The 12,824-nt window shown below is 37.2% G+C and overlaps 1 protein-coding gene across 1 annotated transcript in view; it reads left to right on the top strand.

Annotated features, from left to right (window-relative positions):
• Positions 1-12,319, top strand: part of MEIKIN (meiotic kinetochore factor) — a 127,991-nt gene extending 115,672 nt beyond the window's left edge. The window contains exons 12-13 of the mRNA XM_079918641.1: positions 6,938-7,061; positions 11,070-12,319. Of these exons, the coding sequence (XP_079774767.1) occupies positions 6,938-7,061; positions 11,070-11,107 (162 nt within the window). The 3' untranslated portion in view covers positions 11,108-12,319. The remainder of the gene's footprint in view (positions 1-6,937; positions 7,062-11,069) is intronic.
• Positions 12,320-12,824: the final 505 nt, after the last annotated feature.

The following is a 12,824-nucleotide window of genomic DNA, read 5'->3' as shown; positions in this document are numbered from 1 at the left end:
TTTGGATACATTTTCTTTGTTTTTCTTACCTTATTGCTGTGGCTAGGCCTTCCATTACTATGTTAAATAGAATTGTTGGGAGTGGGCATCTTCTGCCCACTGTGTTCTTTCTGATTTTAGAGGAAAGACTTTCAGCTTTTCACCATTGAGTATGATATTAGCTGTGGGCTTGTTGTAAATGGCTTTTATTAAGTTGAGATATGTTCCCTCTGTACCCACTTTGATGAGAGTTTTTATCACGAATGGATGTTGAATTTTGTCAAATGCTTTTTCTGTGTCTATTGAGATGATCATGTGATTTTTATCTTTGCTTTTGTTATTGGGTGTATCACACTGATTGATTTACGAATATTGAACTGTCCTTGTGACCCTAGAATAAATCCAACTTGATCATGTATATGATCCTTTTTATATATTACTGGATTTGGTTTGCTGATATTTTGTTGAGGATTTTTGCATCTATATTCATCAAAGATATTGGCCTGTAATTTTCTTTTTTCTGTAGTGTCTTTGTCTGCTTTTGGTATCAGGGCAACGGTGGCCTTATAGAATGAATTGAGAGTGTTCTTTCCTCTTCAATTTTTGGAATAGTTTGAGAAGGATAGGTATTAATTCTTTTTTATATGTTTGGTAGAATTCCCTTCTGAAGCTCTCTGGTCCTGGACTTTTGTTTGCTGGGAGCTTTTTTTAAATTACAGATTCTATTTCACTTCTAGTGATTGGTCTGTTTAAATTATTTGTAGCTTTTTGGTTCAGTCTTGGCAGGTTGTATGCTTCTATAAATTTGTCAGTTTCTTCCAGGTTGTCCAATTTGTGGACATACTAACTGTTCATAGTATTATCTTATGATTTTGCGGGGGTATTTCTTTGTTGTCAGTTGTTATTTCTCCTCTTTCATTAATTATTATTATTTTTTTCATTCATTAATTATTTTGAGTCCTCTCTTTTATCTTCTTGATGAACCTGGCTAAAAGTTTATCAATTTTTAAAATCTTTTTTAAAAAAACAGTTCTTGGTTTTATTGATCTTTTCTATGGTTTTTATCTCTATTTTACTTATTTCCTCTCTAATCTTTATCCTTCCTTCTGCTGACTTTGGGCTTTGTTTGTTCTTCTTTGTCTAATTCTTTTAAGTGGAATGTTAGGTTGTTTATTTGAGATTTTTCTTGTTTCTTGAAGAAGGCTGTATTGCTATAAACTTCCCTCTTAGAAATGTTTTTGCTGCATCTCATAGATTTTGGGAACTTTTTTTTCCATTTCATTTGTCTTGATGTATTTTTTGGTTTACTCTTTGATTTCATCATAGACCCATTGGTTTTTTAGTATCATGTTGTTTAGTCTCCACACGTTTGTTCTTTTCCCATTTTTCCTTCTGTAGTTGATTTGTATTTACATACCATTGTGGTTGGAAAAAAATGCATGATAATAATTCCTATCCCCTTACATTTGTTGAGGCTTGTTTTGTGGCCCAGTATGTGATTTACCCTGGAGCACTTTCTATGTGCACTTGAAAAGAATGTGTATTCTGCTGTTTTTGGATTTAGCGTCCTATAGATATGTATTAAGTACAACCAGTCCATTGGGTTATTTAGGACCACTGTTTCTTTATTGATTTTCTGTCTGGATGATCTGTCCATTGATGCCAGTGGGGTGTTAATGTACCCTACTATTATTGTATTATTGCTGATTTCTCTCTTTATGTCTGTTAGTATTTGCTCTATATATGTAGTTGCTCCTGTATGGGTGCATATATGTTAATGAGTATAATACCCTCTTCTTGTATTGATTCCTTTATCATTGTGAATGATAATTAATCTTCATCTTTGTTATAGCCTTTGTTTTAAAATCTATTTTGTTTGATATGAGTATTGCTATCCCCACTTTCTTGTTGTTTTTGTTTACATGAAATATATTTTCTATCCCCTCACTTTCAGTTTTTGAGTTTTGTGTGTGTCTTTAGCCCTGAAGTGAGCCTCAGATAGGCAGCATATTGAAGAGTTTTTTTTAATCCAGTCATCCACGCTATGTCTTTTGGCTGGAGCATTTAGTCCATTGACACATAAAGTAATTATTGTAGGTATGTACTTATGCCATTTTATTACTTTTTTCCAGTTGTTTTTTGTAGTTGTTCTCTGTTGATTTCTTCTTTTTGTTTTTACCATTGTGGTTTGATGATTTTCTTTAGTAGTGTACTTGGGTACATTTCTTTTTGATTTCTCTTTATCTACTGTAGCTTTCTGATTTGTGGTTACCATAGAAATAATATTGACCCAGGATTATATCTACTTGTTTTAAACTTGTATTCATTTAACTTCAAACACATTCTAAAAGATCTCCATTTTTTACTCCCCTCCCCAACATTTTGTGTTTTTGATGTCATATTTTACATCTTCATGCTTATCCTTTTGCTGGTAATTGTAGTTGTAGTTGCTCTTACAATATTTTGTCTTTTAATCTGCACAGTGGTTTATTTAAGTAATCTTCAATCCTTACTATATACCTGCCTTTCCTAGTGGAATTTTCTCTTTCCTCTAGATTCTTACTTCTTTTCCATTTAGAGACCTTTCAACATTTCTTTTAGAGTAGGTTTAATATTGATGAATTCTTATAGTTTTTCCTTGTTTGAGAAGCTCTTTATCTCTCCTTCTATTCTAAATGATAATACTGCATAGAGTACCCTTGGTTGTAGGTTTTTCCCTTTTAGGACTTTGAAAATATAATGCTGCTCCCTTCTGGCCTGCAAAGTTTCTGCAGAAAAATCAGAGGATAGCAAAAAGGGGATTCCCCTGTATATGACTCTTTGTTTTTCTCTTGCTGCCTTTGGAATTCTCTCTTTATCTTTAACTTTTGCCATTTTAAGTATGATGTGTCCTGCTATGGGTCTGTTTGGGTTCATCTTGTTTGGACCCTCTGTGCTTCCTGTACCTGGATATATGTTTCCTTTTCTCGGTTTGCGAAGTTTTCAGCCTAATTTCTTCAAATACATTTTCAATCCCCTTTTCTCTCTCTTCTCCTTCTGGAAACCCTATAATGTGAATGTTGTCACACTTAATATTATCCTAAAGATCTCATAGGTTGCTTTTTTTTTAAAATTTGTGTTTCTTTCTGCTGTTCTGATTGGATGATTTACATTATTTTATCTTCTAGGTCACTTATGCATTCTTCTGTATCACTTAGTCTGCTATTCATTCCTTCTAGTGTGTTTTTTAATTTCAACTATTGAATTTTTCATTTCTGATGAGGTCTTTTTTATATTTTCTCTTTCCTTGTTAAAATGATCAGTGTTTAGATCAATTATTTTTCCTAGTTCAGTTAACATTTTTATTACCAATGATTTGAATTCTTTATCTGGTAAATTGCTTATTTTTATTTGTTTGTTTTTCAGGGTTTTTTTCCCTTGCTCTTTCAATTGAGGGCAGTTTCTCTGCCTTTTTGTTTTGCTTAACTTTCTCTGCCTCTTTGAATTTAAATCAAACAGTTACCTGTTATGGTCTTGAAGAGGTGTTCTTACATGGGAGTTTTTCTCTGTAGACTGTATGTGCTCAGTGCCTTTGGTGGGAGGGATGGATTTGATGTGGACACCAGTCATGCCTTTCTTCAGTGTTGCTGGCAGCTATCACCTTGGAGGAGGTGGGGCTGGAGATGGAGGGGCTAGAACTTGCACAGGCTGTGAGGCAGGACTTCCTCTCTGCTGCATGGCTGTCACAACCCAGTCACAGCGGGTTGTGATCCCAAGCTGCTGGAGTAGAAGCCCTGAGGGTTGGGCTCATGCTGGCTCTGTTTTTAATTGTTTTTCCTTCTCCCTGCACCAGGACCTTTGCCCCAAAGGAGGGCTTGTGTACCTACAGAAGTCCAATGCTCTGCCTGTGTTCGTCACATTTTTTCCCAGGTCGTGGCTGCTCCAGATATAGACCTGTGGTGTGGCATGGAGTGAGCCACACTCAGCTTGGGCTGGGGTACATAGCGAGGTGGTCACGGGGAAACCCAATGGCTGTGCTGTTGTCAGAAGTCTGGGCTGTTTCTGGGGTGCTGCTTGAGTAAACACCAGCAGTCAGCACTGCTGCTCTACCTTGGCTGTGCCCCAGAACCGGGTCACCTCTGCATCCCAAGGTCAAGTCTTTTCCCCTGAGCTGCTGCCCTAGATTCAGTGCTACACGGTGGCATGGAGTGAGCTGTGCTGGGGCGTTCACTTCACTCAGGTTGGGGAGTGCTCTGAGGTGGCTGCTGGAAACCCAGCAGCTGCTGGGGCAGACCTCTGTCTTACCTGCCTGGGGGCAAGCCAGTACCTGTGCACTCCTCATGAGTGAAGTCCAGGTTTCATCAACCTTTCTGTCTCTCCCAGTGGTTTTCCAACCAGCCAAAGGGCGAATGAGTAGATTCTCCCAAGAAAACTCTGGTACTGTTCAGTATCAGAAGGATGGAAAATGAATTCTGGGCAGGAAAATTGCAGATGTCCACTTCAGAGGGTGATATGAATTTTACATTTGAAGAGGTTTCTGTATAATCTTTATTTAAAATAGGAGGAGCCCTTCATAAATATGTATCTCTACTTCTGAGTTCTAAGAGACAAGATATGTCATGTTTGAAAGATACGGTATTTCTTTATTCTAGAGACGGTCTGCTTGACGGGATATTGTCTAAATTAACTGACAATCCCTATCAAATTACCAATAGCGTTTTTTACAGCCCCTTTGGTACTTACTTTCTTGTTATTATAGTGAAATTATATGAGGATGTGAAATGTATTTTGTCCATCATTTCTGCTTAAAACTATTCTGAGCTGAATCTTGAAGAACAACTCTGACACTGACCTTGACCCTGATCATTTATTTTGTTGCTCTTATTTGATGAGAATCCTATGGACCTAAATTGGAGATCTCATCCTCCTAAGATTTGTGTCTGTTTCTACTACAAGTGTAGCTAGGGTTGAGTATCAATCTGGGACCATTTTGGTCCCCTTTAACGATTCTGGTTTTTTGTCACAATCTCAGGTTCAGCATTCCTTTCTTCCTGTTGGCCCATTTACGGTGTCCTGTTCTGAGCCAGTCCCTGTGTCTAGTGGCATGGAATACATTGATTGGCTAGGCTGGGTCTTGTGACCTTGTTGGTGCTCAGAAGTGTTATCAGTGGTGCTGGGAAAACTGGACAGCTACATGTAAAAGAATGAAATTAGAACATTCTCTAACACCATGCACAAAAATAGACTCAAAATGGATTAAAGACCTAAATGTAAGACCAGATAGTATAAAATTCCTAGGGTAAAACATAAGCAGGATACTTTTTGACATAGTCGCAGTAATATCTTTTTGGATCCGTCTCCTAGAGTAATGGAAATAAGAACAAAAATAAACAAATGATATCTAATTAAACTTAAAAGCTTTTGCACAGCAAAGGAAACCATAAACAAAATGAAGAGACACCCTACAGAATGGGAGAAAGTATTTGCAAACAATGCAACTGACAAGGGATTAATCGCCAAAATATACAAACAGCACATGCAGCTTAGTATCAAAAAACCAAACAACCCAATGAAAAAATGGGTAGAAGACCTAAATAAACATTTTTCCAGAGAAGACATACAGATGGCCAAAAACCACATGAAGATGCTCAACATTGCTAATTAGAGAAATGCAAATCTAAACTACAGTGGAACCCTCCTACACTGTTGGTGGGAATGTAAATTGGTACAGCTGCTATGGAGAACATTATGGAGTTTCCTTTAAAAACTAAAAATAGAGCTACCATATGATCCTACAATTCCACTCCTGGGCATATATCTAGAGAAAACTATAATTTGAAAAGGTACACGCACCCCAGTGCTCATTGCAGCACTATTTACAGTAGCCAAGACATGGAAGCAACTTAAATGTCCATCGACAGATAAATAAAGAAGATGTGGTATATTTATACAATGGAATATTACTCAGCCATAAAAAAGAATGAAATAATACCATTTGCAACAATATGGATGGATCTGATCATCATACTAAGTAAAGTAAGCCAGACAAAGACAAATATCATATGATATCGCTTCTGTGTGGAATCTAAAAAAAAACCAATATAAATGAACTTATTTACAAAACAGAAAGAGACTCACAGGCCTAGAAAACAAACTTATGGTTACTAAAGGGTAAGGGGTGGGGTGGGGGGAGGGATAAATTAGGAGGTTGGGATTAATATATACACACTACTATATATAAAATAGATAACCAGCAAGGACCTACTGAGTAGTACAGGGAACTATACTCAGTGTTTTATAATAACCTATAAGGGAAAAGAATCTGAAAATATATATATATATATAAAACTGAATCATCACTGCACTGTATACCTGAAAGTAACACGATATTGTAAATCAGCTATACTTCAATGTAGAAAAAAGTTATAAAGGTAACCAGTAGAAAGACTAAACGTTAGTGCTATGGGGGAAGGGATGTAAAGTGGTATAAAAAGGTGATTTAATTTAATCTATCAATTATAGAAGAAATAAATATTCCTCATAAAATTTCAAAAAAAATTAACTGAGTTGGGAAATCAAGGAAATCTAGTGTTTGGCTCTGACTTAAATTTATATTTATGTTTTAACTCAGTAAATCCTGTAAACTTTCTCTCCCACTTTGGAGTGCTTGAATCTCAACTCATTACTTTCTCTCTGTTTTTAAATAAGTTATCTAACCTCTCTGAACATAAGTTTCCTTGTTTTACAAATGGGAGTAATATAATCTGCTTTGCTGGTTCTTGGGAATATTAAATAAGCAAATGTTTTAAAACCAATTACCTAGTGTCTGGAGTGAAATAAGCATTTCATAGATGCTTTCTATTGTTAATATCTATGAAATATATGGATATTGAGACTATTTGCCTTTGAAATAAAATAAAACAATCTATAGATATAGTACCTGGAAAAAATATGCAATATCTGCTTTTTTCTTTTGCAGTTTCCTTCAAATACATCAGAAATATGTTGTATTATTAAAGCATCACCAGGAACTAGACAAGTGGAAAGTAAAGCTGTTATTGTAAGGAAGAAGAAGTATTCTCTTCCTAAAGATACTCCTGAAGGTACTGTAGTATGAATGCAGAACCTACTTTTTGGAAGATACCAAACATTTTTAAATTGTAAATTCCTTATGTATACAGGAAGTTCAATTATAGATTGTATTCTGAGAGTTCTGGCATAAAGTGGAAATGGTAAAATTACTAAAAACTTGGTCAGGTTTCAGAACCTGAGCAAAATAGTTTTTTGAAAGTCAGATACTTCATCTCTTGAAAAATTAGCTTATGCCATTGATTTAAAGTGTGTTTATCTAGGATACTTCCTCTTATAACTATCTGAAATTTAGTGTTGTTGGGTTTCATATTTAGTAGGTATTTCATTTTTAAAGATATGGAGATATTTTTGCATTCACTTAACATTGGTTGAGCACTTCCTCTGTGAAAGGCACCTTATTATAACTTCTTTATTTCTCACTATTACTTTATGATGACAGGATGTATACTCTGTCCTCATTTAATATATTAAGAATCTGAGGCTTAAAGTATTATAGTATGAAATTTGTCTAAGATCACACTGCTTCCGAGTGGTGGAGAGGAATTCAATTTTTAAAGGCTTCTAAACGCCAAGTTTAGGTTTTTCTGTACTTCTCTCACTGCATATCAGGCAGAATGTCTAATTACTCGATGGAGCGTGGGCACCTTCGAAAGGTAAGCAGGCAGTGAAGCAATTGAAACTTAATAGGTTATGTATAACTTGATCCTTGTCCCCATTTCCTCCACAGAATGTGCCCTGAGCACTCCTGAAGTCCACAGAGATCTTTTTATTTTCCTCTAAGTTCCTTGACTACTTAATTCGATGACACTCATTTGGCACTGAATAATATACTACTACCTGACATAATTTACAATGCTGACTTTTCATATTCTTTAGGTTATGAATTTTTCAAGGACAGAAACCACATACTAGACTTCTTTCTATGTCTATCTCTGATAGCTTTTTTAGCATAGTGGTAGGGAATAGTAGATGCCATATCAGTCAGGATTCTACCAAAGAAACAGAGCTAGTAGGACATATATAGCCACAATCTATGTATACGTATACAAAGAGATTTATTTCAGAGAATTGACATATGCAATTGGAGGGTCTGGCTGAAAACTCTAGGGCAGGCTGGAAACTCTTGGGCAGGAGCTAATGATACGGTCAGTCCTCAGGAGGAATTTTTCTTCTTCAGAGGAACCTCAGTTTTGCTCTTAAGGTCTTTCAGTTGATTGGATGAGGCCTACCTACATTATCAAGGATAATTTCCTTTACTTAAAGTTAGTTATTACGTATGTTAGCTGAGCCTACAAAATACCTTCACAGCAACACCAAGATTAGTATTTAATTTAATTGGGTAATGTTGCCTAGCCAAGTTGACGCATACAACTAACCATCACAGTCCACTCCATGTCAACTATGCATTCATACACATCTCCTTAAACCATATTTAATCTCCAAATAAAGACAATAACAAAGTCATACTTCTGCCTAACATAATGCAACTGCTGGAAATAAAACTGAAAATGTACTAACTCCTTCCCCAGAAGAGGATGGGTGATGTTTGTTCTTCTGCTTGATATCATATAACTTAAATACTATGATATAAAGTTAACTGATATTAATACAACTTATGTTATATGACATGGGCATGAGAGAGAGAAGAAAACAAAGATATTTGCTTGACTAGTCATGTGGTCATAACGGGTATTTATAACTACCTTCCTCCACGACCCATTTCATATTCCCTCTCCCCTCAGTAAGCATCTCAGCTGGTTGTGGTTCTTTAACTGGTCAGGTGACACAACCCTCATTTCTGAAGGGCCCGTGCTGTTAGTAGTCCTGCTTAGATTGGGTTATTGTAGTTTTCCATTGACCTTAATCATGGGGCATGGTAGAAGAGATGCTCTAAATGATCTCCTGTATTCCAGACATACTCTTCCTTACCTCCATCATGGAGTAGTAGTCCAGTTTCCCGTTGGTAGTCAGGATCAATCACCCCAGCCAGCACAGTAAGTTCCTTCTTTGCCTGTTGACTCAGAGGCATGAGAAGCTCAAAGTGGCCAGGTGGCTGTCTTAATTTCTAGTTCAGTGGAATCATTGTTGTGACTCCTGCATTACTCCCTTTGGAACTAAGACCTCTAGACCTGCAGAGCATAAAGTCATGGCAAAAGGAGGCAAAAATTTTGCAGTGGGTCACCAGGGGTAGTATTGAATAGTCTCACTTCCATTTCTACCGCTTGACTCCTGGGCCTGTGAATCCTGGCCATGGGAGAAACAGTACCATGTATTGGATGCTGATTCAGAGCATACACAACCTTCTGCAGAACCTTGCCTCAGCCCTGCAAGGTATTGCCACCTAGTTGGTGCTATAACTGAGTATTCCAAAGGCCTTTCCACCATTCTGTCAGGCCAGCTGCTTCAGAATGGTGGGGAACATGGTAAGACCAGTGAATTCCATGAACTTGGGTCTATTGCCAAACTACTTTTGCTGTGAAGTGAGTTCTGTAATCAGAAACAATGTTGTGGGATACCATGATGGTGGATAGGGCATTCCATAAATCTTTGGTTGGTGATTTTTAGCAGAAGCATTATGTGCAGGGAAGGCAAATCCATATCCAGAGTAATTTATTCTTACTATTCCAGTAAGAATAAAATGCTGCCCTGATCATGATGGAAGTGGACCAATGTAATCAACCTCTTGCCACCAGGTAGGTGGCTGACCTCTCCAGGGAATGGTGCCATATCAGAGACCAACTAGGTGTTGGTCTCTGCTGCTGACAGATTGGGTACTCAGCAGTGGCTGTAGCCAGGTTGACTTTGGTGAGTGGAAGTCTGTTTTGCTGAGACCATGTATAACCTCCATCCCTGCCACTATGGCCACTTTGTTCATTGGCTTATTGGGTGATGACAGGGGTGGCTGGGGAAAGAAGCTAATGGGTATCCACATAACAGGTCATCTTATCCACTTGATTATGAAAATTTTCCTCTGCTTAGATAACCCTTTGGTGAGTGTTCATGTGGGACACATATATCATCATGTTTTTTGCGCATTCAGAGAGTTCTATCCACATGCCTCTTCCCATATTTTCTTGATACCAATTTTCAAATCATGTGCCTTCTGAGTCCCTGACCATCTAGCCAGACTATTGGTCACAGCCCATGAATCAGTATATAATCAAACATCTGGCCATTTCTCCTTCCAGCAAAGTGAACAACCAAATGTACTGCTTGAAGTTCTGCTCACTTCATCCCTTCACCAGTTTCCTTCAGGGATGTCCCAGAAAGAAGCTGTAGGTGCTATAGCTGTTCACTTTCAGATGGTGTCTGCATATCTTGCAGAACCATCTGTAACCGAAGCCTTAGCTTTATTTTCCTCAGTCACCTGACCATAGAGAACTCCCCATGATGCCATTAAAGCAGGCAGGGAGAGAGAAGATAATGTACCGGGAGTAGGGGCCACGGGCATCTGGGCCACTTCCTCATATAACTTACTTGTGCCTTCAGGACCTGCTTGAGCTCAGTCTCATATATACTGTTTCCATTTGCTAACAGAGTGCTGCTCTTCACAGCCAACTTTATGGCTTGGTGCATCAGACAACACACAATTCATGATGGGTAGCTCAGCTCTCATTGTAACTTCGTGGCCCATGGTTAAATATTCAATCTCTACTAAGACCTAGTAGCAGAGCAAAAGCTATTTCTCAAAAAGAGAGTAATTACCCACAGAGGATGGCAGCGCTTTGCTCCAAAATCCTCAGGGCCTGTACTGTGATTATTCACCTACAAGCTCCAAACAGCATCTCTTTCTGCCACTGACATTTCAAGCACCATTGGATCTGCTGGACTATATGGTACAAGTGGCACAGTAGCCTGGAACTTTTGCAGAGCCTTCTCTTTATTCTGAGACTCCCTCAAAACCAGCAACTTTTTAGGTCACTTAGTAGGTGGGCTGGAGTAGTACACACAAATGAGGAAATATGTTGACTCCAAAATCTAAAATGGCCCACTACATGTTGTCTCCTTTTTGGTTGTAGGAGAGGCCAGATGGAACAACTTATCCTTTACCTTATAAGGCATATCTCTCATACCACTGGAACCCTAGAAGTTTCACTGAGATGGAAAAGAGACCCAGCAATTCCACTTCCCTGGACACTAAAGACCCAGCAATTCCACTTCCAGTCTGTTTTGCTGAGACCATGCATAACCTCCATCCCTGCCATCATGGCCACTTTGTTCATTGGCTTATTGGGTGATGACAGGGGTGGCTAACATATATATGACACTGTATATATATATATACAGTGTATCCACTGTAATGGGTACATATGTTCATCATAAGATATATACTAGCATGTTCATAGCAGCACTGTTGGTAATAGCTTCAAACTGGAAACTATCGGAATATGCCCATCAACAGTAGAATGGACAAATAAACTGTGGTATATTCATTCATTAGGGTGCTATATAGCAGTGAGAATCAACAGTATATAGTTACTTGCAACAATATTGATGAGTCCCACATAAGAAGCCAAACACAATACAGTACATTTAATATTACTTATATTTAGTACAAAACTAGGCAAACTAAACTATGATGGAAATCACCACAGTGGGTGTCCTTGTTGGGGAGCGGGTATTAACTGGAAAGCGTTATAAGAGGGAATTCTAGGGTACTGGTAGTGTTCAGTTTCATTATCTGGATGCTGGTTACATGGGTGTGTTAAGTTTCTGAAGACCCAACAAGCTGTATAGTACACATATGTGTACTTCTCTGTGTGTATGTTATACTTCGGTAAAATGATAAAAATAAACTTGTCTTAATTTGATCTTTTTGGCCTATCATATTAATTTATGACAGCAGGTAATGTCACAATTCTGGGTTTAATTATTCAACAAATCAAAACTAAGTTGTATCTAGGAAGTTCTTTTGAGTGTTCAGACCAAAATTATTATTATTATTATATTATTTTCATATACAAAAAGATAAAACTTGAAACAGTTTTAGATTTTTCCTCCTATTTTGTTGGGGTGCGGCTGCTTCTTCACACAGGGGAAAATACTACATTCACATCAGTTTATTTGAGGACCCAGTGCCGAGTTCAAGCAGCAAAACCCCAACTTAGCAGATCTAATTTCAAACTTGACACTCATTTCTAAAATTACCACAGTAAAAAGGAACAAAGATCCACTGCAAATGAATGAACTATGATACAATGTTCTCTCCGAAATGTCTTCATTTTGCAGCTGTAATTACATGGATGTCTGCTTTAGGCCATTTTAGATGTGTGCGGGTATATAATATATATATATGTGTGTGTGTATTTCATATATATACACATATATATATATATGTGGATGTGTGTGTGTGTACATATATATATATATCAGCACATTTTTCAAATCCAGACAGGGTAACAGCAACAGCTTAACTCTGTGTGTGTGTGTGTATATATATATATATATATATATATATATATATATATATATATATATATATATATATATACTTTTTTTTTAAACATGATACTTTAGTATAACTTTTGTTAATTCAGTAGTACAATCTATTTCTGTTTTACAGAATTTTTATTTTATAACTACAAGGGTGAAAAGTGACCTATTACATTTACATCTCACATATCCTGGCATACAAACAGTACTTAACTGAATTTGAGCCCCAAACTAGAAGTCTTTAGTTTTAGCACTTGAAGAGCTTCTTCACTTCTACAGTCTTAAATCATATCCTAGTCACATTTCCAGAGTTTTCAAATGATTCATCATTGTAAACCGCG

Source organism: Stenella coeruleoalba (genome assembly GCF_951394435.1).
Source record: "Stenella coeruleoalba genome assembly, chromosome: 3".
Taxonomy (NCBI): Eukaryota; Metazoa; Chordata; class Mammalia; order Artiodactyla; family Delphinidae; genus Stenella; species Stenella coeruleoalba.
Note: the sequence above shows the minus strand (reverse complement) of the source record. Positions and strands in the feature narration are given on the sequence as shown.